Consider the following 20519-nt stretch of genomic DNA (forward strand, 5'->3'; position numbering starts at 1 on the left):
TAACTCGGATCGGAAGTCGGTCGAATGAGCTGGCTCACCGACAGACGACGACGACGACGACGACGACGACGCGTTTGTGAGCCGTGCAAGTAATTTTCGTGTACATACTCCCGACTACTCGCTATTCCGTGTGCGAGTCTGTTGTTTCTGATCCAGCGGAATACGAATCGGAGCAAGTCGTGCGCATATCAGGGTGGGAGGCAGAGAGCTAGAAACGCGAGCACACAGGGAAAATAGAGAGTTGTGTGAAATTGAGCCGAGAGTACGAGTACAACGAGAGTAGATAGAAGAGAAGAAGAGAAATGTCCTCGATGCCCAACGATGCCGCACCAAGGCACAAGCGAGCTGCTGAAGCTTAGTGCGTGCGAGGTGTACGCGCAGGGACACGCTGCAGGTCCACTGAGGCTGTCACGTGCCCCTGATAGAACGAAAACGATGCCATTGCCGTGTTCAAGGCACGTAAATTCAGGTGGACCCTCGGAAGACTGAAGACCTCAGGCTCGGGTGGAAAGTTTGCACGAAAACGTAAGAAATCTCACAGTGCCTACGGGATCCAGCTGGTCCGTTCCTGTTCGACGCGTTTGCAGCCACGTGCGAGGACAACCGAATAGTGAGGAGGTGGAGGAGGCGGAGAAGAAGCCGGTGGTGGCGGAGGTGGTGGTGATCGAGGAAGGAGCGAACTGCTCCGGTTCCTCAATCGTGCAAACATGAGACGTTGGACTCTCATGGCGGCTATAGCCCTGGCTGCATCGGGTGAGTTGTTGCGATACTAGCTAACCGATCTATCTCTCTTTTAGATACTCTGTGTCGCGGCACAGGCATATAAATACATTTTTCATTGTGCTGCTAGGCTCTCGTCCTAGAGACGATCGCTTTTCTCGCGACGCGAACGGTCGGAACCAGGTGTTGTGCTTTTCCATACAAATTTCAACCGTGTTTCTTTCGTTCTTTTTTCTTTTCTTTTCATTCTTTTTTTTCTAGTTGCCGGTTTACTTTCACTGTTTCCTGTTATTGTCTCTGTCTCTCTTTCTATCTATCTTTGCATTCGTCTACTTGTCCGTTTTATTTTTCTCCCTCTTGTCTCCAAAGCGCGATATGCTCTCGAAACGCACGAGACGGGTCTCTGCATGGGTCGCGCCGTAGGAATTTCCACACGGTGACGGTTTCGGTATTCGGGGCGATCTTTTACCCCTTTAAGCTGCGGCGATGTCAAAAACGCGGCCGGAACGATAAATCATCGCCAAATAATGACGCCTGTCAAAGCAGTTCTTACACGTCCGATCGAAATGAATTCCCGCTCGCGATTTGTTGCGTTAACCAATTTTCAATGACAGTCGGAGGATTAAAACGGAAGGATTTATATCGCGATATTTAAGCTTTCGTTCAGCGTATTTACGAGTCGTGATCTTTACGTCAATTAAAAAGACGTGTCACGTATTTCACCGGCCAATCTCAATATCGAAAAAGTAGCAATTCGTATCTCGAAATTTTGACAATCGTTTGTAGCAAATAAATTATTTTTTTTCTCTCTAGAGTTTTAAAGTATCAGACGTCAAATTTTCGACTAGATTCGAACGTCGTTAACCATTTCCACGTATTAGCGAAAGTTTTCTCTGAATGCTATGCAAACAAACGTATCACTTGAGCATTCGCGCGAATGCAAGTTCAACGTTCGACCTGTTTCGAGTTCGTTATCGTCGCGAGTGCTCAAGACGCGCAGCGATTTTCAAATGAGCCCGAGGGAAGGTGTTGCTTTGCTACGTAACGTGTTGGCAGCTTGACGTCATTGGCGACGCTTCCTGCGTGACGTGTGCGCAGCCACTCTCTCGTTAGTACGCTGATTCCGGCCCGCAGACAGAACGTACACACACTCGCAACGAAATTATTGCTGTCTCAATATTTGCGCACGTAATCTGACGGATATTTTTGTTAAATTTTCGTCAATGAACAAACGCTGTTCCGCGGCTAAATTTCTTTTTCGCCATGGCAATTTCTTCTATGAAGCTCGAAGCGTCTGTTAACGAGAAAGAAGAAGACGAGGTGGAACAATCAGCTTCCGATGCGGTAAATTTTAATTGACGCGATGCCGGATTTGTGACCGTTTCCTTATTCTGTTTTGCGGAACGTTTGATTAATTGGGACCACGATGAGAACGATCGTCGTCCTTCATCATCTGTCTTCCTCTCTGTCTTTGTCTATGTACAACCATGACGATGTGGGCGTAGGAAAGGATTTTCCGGTGTACAACTTGCCCACGCAATTTCCAGAGACCTGTCCCTGTGTTGCTTATTCGGAGCTGTTCGATTATAAACAAAAATGAGGGAGGAATTATGAAACGACGTTTATTTTTGCTCCTTGATGTGGATTTGGAATGTTGTCAGGAAATTTCTGAACAAATTTTAATCTCTTAAGGGATGCTGACGTACATGATTCAGGTTTTAACTGAAGATTTTTTGCAGAATGGCTAGATATACATATATTTTTGTTAGAAAAATAAAAGATGATTATCTTTTCTCGATCTTGTTAAATTCGTCCCTGAAGAAGCTAAAGATTGAAATTGATTGCTCCTGATAGATAAACGTCTGCAAATTCTTCAGTTCTGAAATTTTTTGGTAATTTTGATATTTTATGCAAGACATATATATGCGAGTGTCTTGTGATAAAAGGAACGAAAGCAAATAATCATGTTCCTTTTGTGACAAAAAGAACATAAAGAATGAATTTGCGAATCTACGTTTACAAAGATGTAGTCGATTTATGAACGTATCTGTAAATTTCCTAACAAGGTTTCCAATATATCCTGTGTGAATAATATATAATGCTTATACATTGTGTATACATACGTACACATATTAGACATCCATGTATATTGCGTGAAATATGAGTTGATCAACCGAATACTAAGCATACTAATTTCATGGCAATGCTTGACCATTAGAATTTGATCAAGACTGGTAAAGAATATGTATTTCGATAAATAGATATGGAAATATGAATACCTTGGTTTTTGGTTACTATACTTCATGTTCCGTTTTTTTATTACGGAAGTCCTGACTCTTTGTAGGAAATTGTTGATGTAAAATCGAAGAAATAAATTAATTGCCTTTATAATTCATTAAATACTCCAATTTGCTTGTTCAGTATCAAAAACTTTCAAAAGAAATTTTGTCCATTTCCATATTCTGATAAATATTGAAAACATATAAAATATTTTCTTTTACGTTACCAATATTTGCAACTGCTTCACAGTTTCATAAACCTCCAACTTCGATAAGATAACATCATTCTCTATTCCACACTTTGCAACTTCCGATATATTTTACGTTGTGTACACGTTATACCACACTCTATCTTCGCGTTATAGTTTCTCCGGTCTAATCGATCTCTCGTAAGAAAGATACTGGGATACAAACGTTAAATGAATTCGTGACAAGTTTCTCATAGAAGATACAGAAGAGCGATGATCGAGTGCCGATTACGTTGCTGTATTAAGCAGTTTGTCGATTACAGTTGCAGTTGATTCATTTCGTTCTTCTCCTCATGAACGTTCTTCCTCGTAAATAAGCCGATATGGGCCGAAGACACGATCGACGCGTCTTTTATGACCTATGTAAACATCGTAAAACACGAGTTCGGTGTTTCCCGTTCGCGTGAAACAGAGAAAACATAAAGTTAACGAGGAATCATCTGCCGCTTTTCATTTCTTTTACGTTCTATCGCAAAGGAAAAGAATGGGAAAACCGTTGATCGCTCCCGTAACTCAACGCGATACGTCGGTACGAGACGGGCGCACGTGCCGATTGCTGGTAGCGCGCGAAATACAAATGGCACGAGAACAGACGTTCCAAAAATGGACCAGTAATAATGAAACAAATTTCGAAACAACTTTATCACGCGCTAAAATAATGCGTCGTCGTGACGCAAAACCAGGGAAAGTAACAATACGTCTGCAGTAACGATAGGAACGACACTACCATTCCACCCTATTATGTAAAAGCTCACCCGTAATTTGCGCACTGTACTGAACTCGGAAAAATACGTGACCCATTGTAAACTTGTATATATTCTGAGATATATCGATGTACATCTATTCACTTAGATTACACGTGATTTCGATTTCATCGCGAAGATTTCTTCCGAGATTTCTGAACTAATTTTTAAACAAGTTTGATCTCTTCGAAATAACAATTACCATTCAATTACTAAAACCTTTTTATATTAAAGATAATTTTACAATCCCTTTAAATTTTTAAATTGATTATCTTCTCATAAAAATTGTTCCCAAAGGTTAAATTAATGTTTCGACATGTTCTAGCTTTATAACCTGCTTTAAATTTATATAGGAAAAATATTTTAAATTCTTTTATGAACACTGGACTCTTTGCTTACATAAAGTAGATAGAGAACTACGGGACGAAATTTAATAAAAGAAGCAACCAGAACACAACACCGATGCGATAAAATTTAATAGCAATCTAGATAAAAAGTTAATAGTAATTTAAAAAATAGAAAGAAAAGGAAGGAGAGATAATTTCTTTTATATAATACCATAAAATTTCATTCTTTCTCTGTCACGTAATCGCCATTGATTATTACAGTGATCGAGCCAGAGATCTACTTTATTTGAAATGGCAGCGGGACATTGAGTACCCGGGTGACCAATCGAAGCCGTACGATCAGCAGAGTGGAGGATCGGTGCTTCAGAGCACTCAGGGGGCTGTTTCCGAGCATCGACTCGCGAGTCGACAATCGGCGCCCATGCGACTGGACTCTATGTAGTATACACCGACGTCTGTCACGACGTTTGCAACACACGGAAAGGGCGACAGCTCATTCTCCGCAAATGTCGATGATTCGACGTGGCAGTCGTGTGATGTGTCGCTTTTCGTTGGTCCGGATTCGATTCTGCACTGTGCAGATGCAAGATTCCGCTCGCACACGCGTCGAGTACGCGCTCTTAGCCTGTTGGCTTGACTGCATGCGTAAGCGTGTACTTACGTGTGTGGGTGGCAGTGGGCGTATGTGGGTGTACAACAGCGGAATATCGAGCGCGCGCGCCTGGTCGTTTGAAAAGCGGAGGACACTGTACGAGAGAGCTAGCCTTAACACACGGTCGCACGGTTGCTGCTGCAACCGAGATACACGCACAGGCGCATGAGCTATATATGTAGAGGTCGAATGTATATAGAATATGTGGATGTGTGTCTGTCTGTGAGCGCGCGTGGGCGAAATCGCACGCTCACAGACTCGTCTTTCACCCTCTCTTTCTCCCTCACTTGTCGAGCGCACGACTCTTTCGACAGGCGCGATCATGCACGTCAAGAGTGAAAACTGTGCCAAACGCTGCGAGAAGCTCCGGGAAAACAAGCTTTCAGCTGCTGCCTGTTTTTCCCACCGCAGCCACTGTCTTTAACGGGACCATCGTTGACCAACTTTTTTTTATTTCTTTTATATCTTTTGGATGGTTTGTTTAAATTTGAAACATACGGATAAATTTTTTCTATTTCTTCAGAATATTCGTGGTCAGTGTTTTTCGTATAATATACTTTATTGTTTCTCTCTGCTGTTCATAAATTTTACCTTCGATAGTTAAACAGTACCACTTCAACTTCTCATTTTTTGTGTTTAAGAAATTGTTTAAAACATAATTCTGATATTTCACGTTCCTTCAGACAATATCGCGTTATAAATGTTTATTTTAATGTTAAGGCTGCTTTTGTTTTGGATTTTTTTCTATTTTCGTTCGAAGGAATTTCTGACAAATTTAAAAACAATTTTGTTTCCTTTAAAGAGGATGAAAAAATTATTTCACTACAGGACCTATTTTTGTTCGTTTATGAATCTTCCGGTGGTTTTCACGAGCCCCGAGGCAAGGAAACGTGCCATCCTTATGAGCATTCGAGTTGCGGAGTTTTGTCGGGCGGTAATAAAAGTTTTGTCAGGCTTCATGATTTTATATACATTGGTTTTGAACCTGTCCGGTAACAGCTAGCAATGTAAAAGGGTATAAGGTTTCATCCCGTTAAAACATTTAAACAGCAAACGCCCATGCTTTGATGAAAATTTGAAAAACCTACGTTCACGTAAAACAAAATATCCGGTAATCATGACAAGCTTTCCGGATCCCGTTGGTTTTGTAAATACATTTTTTACGGCGTGGAAAACAACGTGTGCGCGTAGTATAGATTCGTCGCATATAAATACACATTGCATTTTAAACTATTCAAACGAAAAAGAGAGAATCAAAAAGTAGTACCATTAAAATCTCCCCTTGATATATTAGAGTTAATTTTCACCTGATATTTCTCGTATTTTTTTATTTAAACCGCACACATAAACGCGCACTGCCCTATTCCTTTTGTAATCATTTACCCAATTTTTCGAGAATTTTTGCAAAAGGAATAATTTTAGCCAAATTCTTTTAAACGCGACAGGTGTATTTTACTAAATATTTACGTCCATAGAAAATGCTTTCTAAATAAAACAAATAGAAAGAGAAACGAGTTCTATGTACTATGGATAATGACGTTTTTCATTAGAAAAATTTCAATTCTTTCTGTATATAAGCATCATTAAAATGTTTTGAGAAGTCTGTAAATAACTTCTTGTAAGAACATGAACAGACAGACAGACACATTGAACGATCGTGTCAGAATATCTTGTCGGTGGAAATAAAAATATCAAAGGAAAGTTCTTTAGCGTTTCCCAGTTACTTTGGCCTTTTTAATAAAAATAAGATTAATGTTATATTTTATTTAATGTTATATTGTTTAATATTATATTTCGAGTTCGTCACAATGGAAACTGTCTTTTTTACTCCAGTTGGAAGTTTTTTCTGTCAAAATTTGATTTTAAACCTCGAAGCATCAATGAAACAAGGCACGATATAACCGTGGATGGAAAATTTCCCTATGGTGATTTTTGAGATTGAGCGTCTAATTATGAAAAAATAGGCAAATATAGCGGAAGCACTGGTGAAATCCCTTGGAAAGCTATCGCGATGTTACAGAGAGAAACGAGCTTTGACTCACAAGATTTCTTCGTGGTCATCTCTTTTTTAGAATAGAGGTCGTTAAAATTTCAAACGTTGCGCGGCGCGTTTCAACTGCGCGTGGGCGTGCATACTCTCACTCTATTTTCCTGTATTTCTCGTCTCTTTCACTTCTCTGTTTCTTCTTTTACTCCTCTGCTTCGCTTCACAACTCTCACCGATCCTTTTCATTTTTTCCTTCGTGTCTTCTTTCTATCTCTATCGCATCGTTTCTCTATAATTCATCGGGTTTCTCCAATCTTTTTTACCTTTGTTCCTCCCGCTTTTATATTAAACTTTTAGTTCCTCGCCGGCCAACCAAATTCTTCACTATTCTTTCTTTTCTTATCGTTGCACTGTCTCCTTTATTCTTGCGAATATTTTTTGTCTAATTTGTGTCTCAAATTTTTTCGTTTGTATCTTTCTTTATTTTCTCCATTTTTCTTTCCAATCTATCTTATCTTTGTTTCACGAACTGGATACGTTCGCGAAAGGTACCGATTTCCTGTTCTGTATTTACTATTGTTGTGTTACGTTGCAATTTCTTATTTTCGAAGCTTTAAAATTGGATTTCCCTTGTGCGCGTGCGCGTGTGTATGTGACGAAACTCATTATTCCTGCATAATTGTGAAGCATTTGTAGTGAATCAAAATTTGACTTACGGGGTTCGATTGTTCTTTTTTCGCGAAGTATTTTAGTCATGAAGGGATAAAAGAAATGGAAACAACAAATTATAAGTTACCAGCAACGAAGTCCAAGTTATGAATTACTTATCACTAATAATATTAATTCAATTATGTAAGAAAGTCCTGAGACGAACGTTTTCATTACTTCGTTAAAATTGAAATCAAGTTTTTAATACAAAAGAACAAAGACGTTATAAAAATATAAATTTACTTTAATAAGAATAATGATATAATAATAACGGGAAATGTTATATCAGTTCAAAGGTAAAGCAAAAACGTTGACATTTCCTCGTTTCATCGTGTCACTCGCTGTGTAATAATATTTCTATTATAAAAATAGCGTGAGTCGACTACTTGTACTGATAACACGAACTGTAGTATACAAGTTTCTCTACTAAAGTTTAGCTTTTCGTCATCGTTCTTAGCTTAGCGTTTTCTCAAATTGGAGATTTTGTCGCAAGTATCATTTTTCTCCGAGTCCCTCATCGTTACCGAATGATCTTATGAAAAGATTTATTCCAGTTTTTTGCTCGCTCATCCAAATGCAATCATGTTTCGCGATATAACAAAGCAACCTATTTATTTGGCCAGCCTCTTTTCTCCAACGCCTCGTCAATTTATTTTCTTATTTTCTTCTTTGCTTTCTCTCACAGTTATTGTTACTGCGACAACATTTCGGATCTTCTACGTATATACCTATATCAGCTCGGAATTAACAATGTTCCAAGCTATTTCTCCAAGAGCATTCGGGCGAACACATCGATCCGCCATTGTGTTTTACCACGAACTACGATCTCAGTTCTCGCTACGAACAACGATCACTGTAATTTTATCGTCGATTGTGATGTCGTTACGATCACGGTAGAAAGGTGAGCAGCTCAGGATTTTGGTTACCTATACTACGGATTTCGTTATATGAATAACTCGATTTCTAAGAAAAAAACCCATGTTCGAGCAAATTCATCATAAAAGTTCGAATACGATGAAAGTTATAGCGACAGATTGTACTAGCTCGTTTTAGTGAAAATTCCAGAAATAATTATTTTCACTTTCGTAATTGTAAAAGTAATCAGGAGAAAGAAATTGTATTAGAAAGTGAGTTTAATTAATTTTTACATATGGACAAGCTTATATTACTTTATATTGATACGAGGATTCCAAGGAAATATTGCACAGACAATATTTTAAAAGTACAAAAGCTTCAGAAGCTTGAGAATGAAAAATGATAATTAAACATATAGGAATTTAAGTTGTTATTTTCATGCGAGCTTATTAATTTATATATTCACTACGTACTTATTAAACAAAACAACGAATTTCCGAGCAAGAATAAAATTAGCTCGTGAAAACACTTACTGCAGATTAACTTACAGAACGGATCTTCGTAAATTGCGTGAATGCAAGAAATTTGCTGAAATTGCCAGGATTGAATTATTGGATAGCGCTAATATTACTTTATCGACATCGTTTATACCATGTACACAGCTTATTTACCCCTTAGAACGAGTAGAGAGATCCCTATAATTTTATCGACAGTTACAACGTCGTTGGGTTGAAGTAGGCTAAGGAAATCTTGATTGATTCTACTCAGGCTGTTACTTCTGGAAAAATATCGTCATCAGAAAATGATCTGAAATGGTTATTTTTTATTCGCTGAGTTTTTACTTTATCAAAAGATCTATAATATATAAAAATTGACATATCTATGATAATAAGCATTTACATATATATTTATGAAAATTAAAAACATAAAGGAGTCAATTTCATACGCAATACACTGATACATGGCTCTACTTGTACCAAAAGATTCAAGAAACTGCTTGTTCATTCTTCTGTGTCAGAGAGTATTCTCCTAGCGATTTATCTTGACCGAATGACGACGTACTTCAAAAAGGGTCGAGTCTTCTCTCGACGAGGAAACAGCTAAATATTTACATGGTATAGTCTGAAGAACTTGGCGCACGAACCGTCTGATAACACCGGCCAAAAAAGCATCAGACAATTCGATCGGTTTTATAAGACGTTTAGGTATTAAATAATCCACGTGCTATCGCTATTAAACTCTGTTTGGTCCAGCAGCCGGCTAATTTCAGCCGAACCAAGTATAACCGCGAAAGTAACCCCTTTAATAATGCAACACACGATGAGTGACGTGATGTCCGACGAAATATGATTCGACGAAGAAAGGAAAGACGATGTCCTACATTTTATCAGGATGAAAATATCGAGGCGCAAATGTCAAGGAACATTAAAAAGCAATTAAATTGCAATAACTATAAACAAAATTTCTTTGAGAAAGGCTGATGTCGCTGGGAAGTGCTTTTTGTTTCCTGCAATTTGCTGTTCTTTTTTATTTTTCTTTTTCCGTAGCCTGCAAAGATATCGGCCGAGAAGAGTTCGCCAACAGGGACACGGTCGAGCACAGACGTTAATTAAATTTTCCTTAACCGCGGTATTTGATGCGGCACCGGCCCTGAAACGCTTAATTTCGTGATCAGTATTCATAAATTCAGTTGCCATTAAACGCGCATTTTTATCTCTCGGTGATAAATCAGCGTCGAACGAATATCTTAAAACGTCGCAAAAATCTCGCTGTCTCCCCGGTTCACCTAAATTATTATGCAATTAATGCGTTTTGTAAGTCGATTTCCCGTTCGATTTGCAAATAATGAAAGTTAATTTTCGAATATGTATTATACTGTAGTACTGTGAAAAAAGCCCTAGGCCATATTTTTCACAGACATAAAATATTTATTTGTTTGAAATTAATCCATACTTTGAGCAAATTATCAATAATTTTTAAATTAAACGTTTCTCAAATTTACGTTTGACGGATGGCTTAAAACTTTTACATGGTGTGCTATACCTATTCTCGGGATAACAAACGAGGGAAAGAATCGACTCGATACTACTATCGAAAAAGGAAGGCTCGCGTGAGAGTCGAGAATTTCTCAACTTTTAATAGCTACACGTATATTTCGTGTTAAAGGGTACGAAACTTTACGCCAATGATGTATTATACAGTTCGGGTGACTTACAGGGGAAGGTACTTTGAAGGGTCGGAAGATCGTCCCATTTACCACTCATAGCTGGCTTTCAAGAAAGGTATTATTGATCCATGAAGACGGATTTCAACTGGAAACCGTTTCGCATCTCAGGCTAGCGAGAACGATACGTATCTGAAAGATTATTTTGCAACGTCTTATCAATTTAGCCAAGTCATTCACATTTTTAATACATCCACCTTCTATTTTCGATATCCTTCCAAGGATCAAATCCTTGATACTAATATTCTACAATATGAAACCAAACTGAATAGTTGCCTTTTCGTATGTATTTCTTGATCCATATTGACGTAAATGAAAATTATTGATATTGTACACAATAATTTACGAATAATTTGCGAATTTATTCATTTCTTCAAATTAAATAATTGTAAATTACATTTGTATCTTGTCAAGAGATCTGTAATATGTTAATTAATGATAACGATAACGTTTTCGAAAAATATGTGCTTGTATTACTAATAATCTATAAAAGAGAAAGTATGTTCTCCACGATTAAAAATCATTCGATCTTGGGAAGGGTAAAAGCATCAATATTTGCGGAAGTAATTAATCGAAGCGATTGTCCAGAGTACCAAAGAAACATTCATCAATTTCAGCTTTCGAATTTAATATACTTTGACTATGATTATCAGAACAAGCCACATAATATCACGGAAAGGTTTCTATCAACGAAACGTCTCGCCATTAACATTCGCCATGAACGTAAATGCGTAGCCTAGCTATACTTCCTGTCGCTTTGCTTGTCCAAGTTTCATGCAGGTCGTAATGGCAATATGAGCAAATAGTTAGTTTCGAAGTGAGATGAGGGGCGGGGAGGGGAGCAAGCTTTATCACTGGGTTTCCGGTGCAACAGCTTACAATCTGACATAGTTACATATCGACTGAGCGTCCCGTGTACATACACGTTTCGAATACATGCGTCTTTGCGTAGACGTGTACGCGGGGATCCCGATTCGTCCCTCCACCCGTGTGTCAGTTCACATGAAACGCATGCAAATCCTTTCCCGCGGTTTATCCATCGAATATCGCACTCTGTCATTTCGTTCATCGCTCCCCACCCCTTTTCCTTCCTTTATTTTTTCCTCTTTCTCCATTTTTTGTATTTTATCGGCAGTTACGCGCCATACTTTTACACGTTTTGTGTCCTTTGTTTCGGATAATGGCCAGCAACAAAATGGTACGACGCGAACGTAGATGATTCCACGGTGAATTTGATTTGGCGTAGAATCAATTTTTATGCGGCTAAAACGTCGCCGTTGAGAATTTTCACGTTCACCATCGCAATGATGAAAAGCTTTCCAAAATCTTTACCAAAAGATAGATAAAAGTAGAGCAATTTAGGAAGATGCAGATACAGCTACCATAACAGAAAATTGTTTTCATTATTCGTTACTATTTTCCAATTATCTTGGTAATGTTTTCAGTTGCAGGCATACGTAGTTAGAATAAAAATGCCATGACAATTGAGCGGTATGTTGTTCCAAATAAGAACAAACGGATAGATTATTTCCTTTTGTTCGTTATCCTCTACGTATCATTTCATGCACCTTCTTCGTTTCTTCTTTTAAATCGTTTAAGGAATGTTAAATTCGACCACTCGCTTCTGCCTGCCTAAAAATTCATTCAACATTCCATTGTGCGTTATGAGAACACTGGGCTGACCATTCATACGAGAATTTAATTGTCAGCCATGCGAACGGGAGCGAGATTGACGTTTATCGATTCCACGTCAATGTCTCCTTCCAGTGGCAGCCACCGCGATTGGTGCATCAGCCTTTCGCTCCTTTCTCGCGGTTATATGCCCGGTTTTTCCCCTTGCTAACAGCGAGATATACGACCTTTTTTCAAGCTTTACCAAGATGTAAACATCGCAACAGCGATTGCCATTGTTAGATCTTCCCTATGATTTTTAATCGTTAAATAACAGTAATTAAATTTTTGCCAACACAGAATAAAAACAATCTATTAATGTCACATATCATTTTCGTATTAACCGGCTATAATCCCAGCCCCATAGGGGTTAGTTGGAAAGAAGTGTACCGTAATAAAAATTAAAAAAAAAAATGAAGAAATGAGGATATTTCTCTTCTAGGTAGCAAGTCCATTTTTCAAAGCTCAGCTTTTGCTTCGTTTTTCTATTAAACGTAGAGCCGTGTCGTTATCTCTCACTCACGATAGCATATTAACCGTAGCAGCGAACAATTCGAGCCATTTCTAACGTCTTCTTTCTTCAATAACGAAGAGATATCGTTAATGCAAGAAAGTGCGACGATGATAAATCGAGAGCGATTCATGGTACACAGGAAAGCAAAGAGAATTTCTAGAAATACCGTAGCAGCAAGTTACATGATACATCATTCCGCAATCAAAAATGAAATCGCAATCTACATGATGGTCAGGTAAAAATTACCGTAAACTCCGATTAAGAACGTTACCAATTAAAAACGACACCAATTACAATAAAATGTCTCGAGATTGTCTTGTCTGGAATGCAATCAGGACAATGATCAGCAACACTTTAATCAAAGACAATCAACTAATGACAACGATAATTGCTGTTGGCGCTGGCGAAAATATTAAAGATTCTTTATCTCGGTTCGTGGAAAGCTGGTCGCACAGCGAGAGTGTCTTTCATCATGCCAGGCTACATTCATTTTCCTCTTTTTTTCTGTCTTTCCGAGAAATTCCTCCTTTGGCATAGAGGTACGTATTTCTTCAGCGGCAAAAAAGTAAGCCCTGTAACAATCGATATTCTCTTTTCCCCTTCCGGAACTTTGCGAGAGTTTCTTCGCTCGTTCGTCCGGCCGTGTGTTTTCAAATTTTTACGCTCACCACTTTTCCTGTCTCCTTCTCCCCCTTCAGGTCCAGTCATGTGCAAATGTACGCGTTCGCGTGTATCAGCTGGCACAATGCACACTCTTCCTAATTCGTCGTATGCGATCGCGCATCCGATTGTTTCGAGGTAGATTGCTTCCATTACGGGCTGTGGGTATGTCGCCTATGCCGACGAGGAAGATGGAGAATGCGAGATTATGCGATATTTCGAACACGGTTCCCCCTAAGGAGACGGCGTTTCTCTACTCCGTGATATCGAGTCAACTATCGATTACCGAGATTTTCCGCCTAGGTTTATGCGCGTTCAACGAGCAAACTAAGAGGGTGAGTCGGAGGAAGGAATTGAGAAATTGCGCCCCGGTACCGGAGGTACGCCGCCCGATCTGCATATTTAGAAACAATACAGAATTCGAGAGTCCGTGAATATTTAACTGGCTCTCTAATTGCCTGGCTCTTCGAGCGGCTTCAGATTCGAATTACAAGAACGCGCGATGTGATTAATTAATTTCAAGGACCGCTTGTTATTGATAGATTACCTGCTAATTTTTTAATTAAAATGAGTTTTTAGAAATAGACTGCGAATGTGTGGCACTGCGAGCAGCGTAAATATACAAAAATATGAAAGAATAATATATGCAAAATAAAAAAGGAAACACATCAAAGATTGGAAAATTGACGGCTTCTTCTATATTTAAAGCTTAATTTCTTCTGAAAAAATTATACAAAGCACCTTTCATTCGTGTCCTTTGACAAGCACGATATGTATCTCTTTATTGATTCTTTCGTATTGATTTTGAATGCGCCTCCAAATCGAGCGTACCTCAGCGAAATTCGTGCGGATAAAGTACGACAATGTTGATAACAGGAGGCAATGTCGGATACATAGATGCTGAGAGGATAACCATAGCCTCGGTTCGTGAAGATTTTATCAAAAGTTTCTCGGGGGTGGGTACTTGTTATTGAAATTCCACTCTGTCGAGACAAAACAAAAGACTCAAGTTCCTACTCCTCTCGTTCCTGGGGAATTGGATCTGTGTACGACCGATGCATATTCGAACCGGCTTCGAGAATTGAATTCGATGCACACAGGACTTGGCTGTGCAGTAAAAAATATTGGATACGATTGACTCAACTTTTCCAATTTGCAATTCACAAAACGGTAGATCGACGATTCACTGAAACCTTAAATTCTCGCGTCATCATTTCTTTCACTAACTTGTTTTTTCTTTTTTTTTATCGATCGTTACTCTCTATTCTGAATATCAACTTTAATAGTCTACTTACGCTTCGTTTTTACGATACGTTACAACGCAATCTCGTTAATATGTTCAGCGACGTGCTTGGTGTGTCGTAAATTAATTTATTAGCTATCCACGCGTGGGCTTTAAATTCTCATTGTAAAATTATGATGTTTGCTCGCCAGTTTATTGAACACGATGATATATGATTCTATTATTAGCAAACAGAAGCTGAAACGACATATTTGATATATCCATATTATATGCCATGTAAAAGTATATATATATATATATATATATATATATAACTTTCAGTGAGAGTCAACGTGAAACCAAAATGTTTGTTTTTATCTGCAAACTAATCTAGATTCATAGGATACTAAACCTGTGGCACGCGTTTGAAACGATCTATATCACTTTCCACCGCTTGTAAGCTATGTATGGGAACATTGATCTATTTCCAGCATTTTCCTAGTCACCTTTTTTATTTTCCTTCGTTTCACGAATCTGAATCGAAAGTGAGCCACGATGGGAGGCAATATTTGGAAATTGTGGGAAATGTTTCCGTTCTATCTGTACATGTACATATCCACTCGAACATAAAGGAAAAGCAAAAAGATGAAGAGAGAAAAATAAGAAGAAATCACAACGACTTTTAATAAATAACTTATGTGACATATGAAATCAAAATTCCTTTCAAAAGCGTTTCACATATTGAACGCGCAGGAAGGTTACAATTCCACACGTAACAATGGTTGTACGTGTATTGGATTCTACGGCGAAGTAAGCGGAGAAAGGTAGAAAAAAAGTAGAACAGTAAAAAAGGGGTCAGTGAGTAATTCAGAAAGCTTACTACAATGTACCGTCTCGATATGCTATTAGAATTTCATATTGGTCATTTAGTCGGTTCGAGGATGGCTGCGTGTTCGTGAATATATGGTCGCGTTATCTCTTCATGGAACTAGGAAACTACCGAAACGCGGGCATCGTTGAATATATTTAATTGAATGTCCCGATAAAAATATGAAACCGTGTAGAAATAGAGCAGTTTTAAAAATGCGTGCAAATTGTTTATAATTTATACGTTCCGTAAACATGTCTTATACGTTAAAATAAATTTAAATATTTTAGCTTAATCTGAATTTTATACGATCTTGAAATCGCACTTTTCGATTTCCTCATATCACAATTACGATGTTAAAATACAGAATTCGATAACACAAAGTAAACTGACTGAAAAATATTGAACATTGGGCCTCGATAGCTTGACCCCATAAAAACATCTTCAAACTTATCAACGAAATCAATCTCCCACACTTCAGAGAATCGAACGAACAATCCGCACTGCAAACTGAATCGGGCCATCGAATAAAATTCAATTATTCTCCGAGAAATTTCTAGGAGAACGCGTGCGGAATTCACGGTGTAAGTTGGATTCGTAAACTGCAGAGATCGGCGCAATTGTCCCGTGCCGCTGGTTTCCAAAGAGAGATATCGTCGGGCCGTTAAACCTGGCTCGATGATCGAAAATTAGTGCGTGCGACTGCAGGCAAGGTAAACGAGTCCCAAAGGCAGTTAACAGGTCGATAATGCACGGCCTTCGGTAGAGCAGCCATATGACATGGCACGGATGAAAAGGAAAAGGCGGTGAGCGCATAAAACTTGCAGCCACTCCTGTCTCCAGGAGTGTCAAGGGTCGGTGACTCCCAGGCGGCCGTTCTTTCTAGCTCCCTTGAAAGAAGCTCGGCTTGCCGTACGGATCGATTCGGGCGCGTATACATCGTAGGCATCGCGAGGCGGAAATACACCGAGCCACGGTTCAGTGAAATGTACGAGTGTATGTCACGTTGTAGGAAGATGTCGCCGTTCCTGCTAACCGATGTTCCACTTCATGCTAACTGCAGACAATCTGCAGAATTCTGGATCAATTAAGCCTGATTGGGGATGGGCGCGAGCTACCTGACTGCAGTCGACGTGAAGGAGCGGCTTTTACGTGTTTTCTACAACGGATCAACAAGCGCCGAGCAACAAGATCCACGCCGTAAATTAGAGCGACGTCGAAAACAGCTACCGAATATTACAGCATCGAGGAGGTTGTTGAGATAGTGGTCAAAGTAAGAAACAGGGGATGCAGAAGGAGGAAAAACTTTTGTTTCGAATTCGACAGTATAGTTAAAATACCTTTTTTCTGGGATGTCTTTGCCATTTCGTGTACTCGTATATTCATAATTGTTACTTACGTGGAGATTGAGATTTCTTTGTGCACTTTTGACAATGATATAGAAGGAAATCTCGTCTCGAGATTTTTCTATATCGATTTACCCAATTAAGGACTTTCTTCTACGATACCACAGATTGAAACTAAAAGTCAAATTATTCTTGATTAACCTTTTAGGTACGGTTGAATTTTGTGCGGGGCTGTTTCTCTGTACGGCAGAATTTGACGCGAATTAACGCGTAAACGACGAGCAATGTGTGATAATGCTGTTCTCTACGCAAGCAGTTATAAAAAACTTCATTCCAAAGATGTAATGGATATACTTTAACTTTAATAATTTACTTTAATAATTAATAATACAATTGAGTGTGATATATTTTAAAGCATTGTACAACACATAGACCCACGTTACAATTTTCACACTCATAGCGCAATAGTGTTTTTCAAATTACTCTTCGTTTTATGTTTTGAAGCGACATTTTCAGGTTGAAGATTCTAAAAAATTATAAAAATACGGATCGGCATGTTAAAAGGAGCATCTAATAATCGTATATTTATTTTAATGAAAAGTAACAATTGATATCTGGCACTGGCCTATCAAAAACAAAGGCTATATATTCTGCCTGTATATCGTTAACACTGTTATAAAACGTTGCGAGGACAAAAAAGGTGCGAGGCAAGACAAATGAAATAGATCATTTAGTTCAAACGGTGAGCGAATGAGTCAGTAGAGTGAGTCACTATAGTAGCGCGTCGTAATATAAGATGACATCCGCGAAAGCCACTATAGTGGCGCATAGTACCCAAGAGGTTAACTTAAAATCAAAGAGAGGCAGGCACGATACGGAGAAAATTTTAGTAATAACTTGTGGAATAATCTGAGGCACAATATTATCTGAATCAGCGGAAAATCACAAAGAGATCGAGGATTGCTACCGAAGAATAATGAGAGAACGAGGAGATTTAGGAGCGGAGTCAATGTTCCCGAAGCGAACAAGTTTCTAAGTCTGATATATATTACGCAAGTTATAGATGTAGCTGTCATCAAAAAGGAACAGCCTCTTGCCAATCTTTTGTCGATTCTGGAAAAGACGGTGAAAGACCACAGATTTCAGCGTAATTTTTCAAAGTAAATAAGAGAGTTAGAGAAAATCATCACGATCTATATCGATATTTTCTCGACTGACTCGTTAATTCCCTACCCGTTCCTTTTGTATCAGCCTTTTTCATCAGATTACAGTGGCCGATTGAAATCTACAATGCGATGTACGTCGCGGCACCAAAGGACTGGAATCCTTTCATCCTTGAAAAGAGCATAGACAAGGAAGGTACTTCTTTTTATTTGTTCTATTAATTTCTACCGGATAGCAATAAATTCCACAGATCAAAACTTCATTCCCGTTGTCATTCAGGACGTGGTAGCATGCCTTCGAATGTTCTCTAATGGTGGATGCCCGTAAAAGTAAAGCTCCGAGGGAAGTTTGGCAACACAAACAAGCCTTTTGGATACATCTTTTTGTTGTACACGATTGTTACAGGTTACGTTGTTTACGTTCGATTACGGCGTATCCAAGTAACGACCACTACGGTATGTCTTGTCATTCCACGATCGTTCGAAGGACTGCGAAAAGATCTGGTTAAAACCTTTGTTTTCTGTTATTTGCCATGCAAACCTCCACGTTCGGTCTTCAATTCCACCGAAGAAATACTTCTTTCTGATCAATTAATTAACTGCTACGTGGAGGTTAAACCCATCTTTTTGTTATCATTGTAGTTTGCTCCTCCGTGTATTTTAAAAATTACGCATAGAAATATAATATCGATTGATACCTGACTACGAACTTCGGTGTTTGAACGACGCACGTTATCGCCTACATCATTATTCTATTACCCTGCTGTAATCTTAATTTTCCTGAACAGCGTAATAGCAAAATTACTTTGCACAAAATAATTTTGAAGTTCTGTTAATCGTTTAATAATTTAACGAGCCGTATCGAAGAAACAAGCTTCTTGTTAATTTTCTTGTTAACCTCATAACGATGTTCCATCGTGGATGAACGTGGATCGATCCCCGCGAGTGTCATTAACCGCTGAAAAGTTTCTGCTATTCAGACCTTTCTAAGACGGTCTAGTATCATCGATCGAATAACGTGACCATTTAAGACCCTCGATTTCCTTTAGTGACTGATTCCCTAGGTGTTTGTCGGTATTCGTACGCTACGATCACCAACGAAAATGTGAGTACAATTTATTCGCGTGCCACGGAAACGAGGTCGACCGAATCAGCGGGAAATGAATTTTCTGCTGTTCGCGGAGGGAAGGACTCGACTACCTTTTGCTATCGAGGCAAGTAGACCGCACAGTAGCGCGATCGATCATAAAGATCAGGTCTAGGAAATACTCGTGTCAATCAACCAAGATGAAACGTTCCTCCTCCATTGGAACTCTTCGTTTGTATGCAATGTCGTATGTATTGCCGGCATCGGCGTCCAAATCGAGGTTTTGCTTTTAAAAGAACGCAATTTTTACGGAAGATCTAGCGTTTTTCGTATCAATATTTAATATCCATTCCTCGTCTGCATTCGGCTTTTGCGGCAGTCTGGTATCCCTTTTTGCGTGAGACATACGAAAATGTATGAATTAGATTTTCTATTTCGAAATACGCGATGTATTTGAAAAGGTAAATACATCTAAGACTAAGTCAGATGTACATTCATTGCGAAGAAACTGCAGAAAAGGAAAAACTGACTTTTTCAAAGATCTATAGAACTTATGTTACACAGTTCGATGGAATTCCACTTTGTTGCACCAGGATTTATAATTTTTCAAACCATAGTCTGAATAGGAAGCTTCAACTCGTTTCTGAAAGCTAAATTGATTTTTATCGACGAAGAAACGTTGTACTTTAACGTTGGAGAAATGCAAATCGAATTGTAATGTTGGCTAACGAACGTGTGGCATTAATATTCGAGATAAAAAAGAAAAAGGAAGAAACGGAAGAGGTTAGTGGATCGTAAAATGCAGGCTAAAGGAGCGATTGAAAACACGCCAGGCAGAGATGCTTCTAGTCGCAGTTGTCGAGAAGATGCAAACTCATCGTTGAGTGCATCATTTTTCCGGGAAAGGTATCTTTTCAAGGAGTCTCCAGACTTTATGGCGAGCCATCATTAGATTCACGTGCTTACAGCGTGGCAACACCGTCGATGAACGGGTTGTGACTTCGTCTGTTGAAACTTACGGTTATCCGATAAGTTCGACGGGAGTATAAACTCAAGAGACGAAAGCCCTCATCGTCTCTCCCGGTCTTTGCATCACACTCGATCAGTTCCTTTCAAGGATGAGAGATTCTTTTGTCCTCAACTATTTACCAGATGGAACTAAATTTACAGGGCAAATGTACATGCATATATCTAGGCGTCGTAAACAGCAGTTGTTTCCATAGCC

General features: G+C 38.9%; 1 protein-coding gene across 3 annotated transcripts in view; it reads left to right on the forward strand.

Annotated features, from left to right (window-relative positions):
- Nucleotides 1–6: 6 nt before the first annotated feature.
- The window catches only part of LOC100748445 (neuronal acetylcholine receptor subunit alpha-7-like), a 157515-nt gene continuing 137002 nt past the window's right edge, over nucleotides 7–20519 (forward strand). For all 3 annotated transcript variants that reach the window (XM_012394598.1, XM_003485996.2, XM_024372711.2), the window contains exon 1: nucleotides 7–753. In XM_012394598.1, the coding sequence (XP_012250021.1) occupies nucleotides 708–753 (46 nt within the window). In that variant the 5' untranslated portion in view covers nucleotides 7–707. The remainder of the gene's footprint in view (nucleotides 754–20519) is intronic.

This window comes from Bombus impatiens, unplaced genomic scaffold (genome assembly GCF_000188095.3).
Source record: "Bombus impatiens unplaced genomic scaffold, BIMP_2.2 scf_0095, whole genome shotgun sequence".
Lineage (NCBI taxonomy): Eukaryota > Metazoa > Arthropoda > Insecta > Hymenoptera > Apidae > Bombus > Bombus impatiens.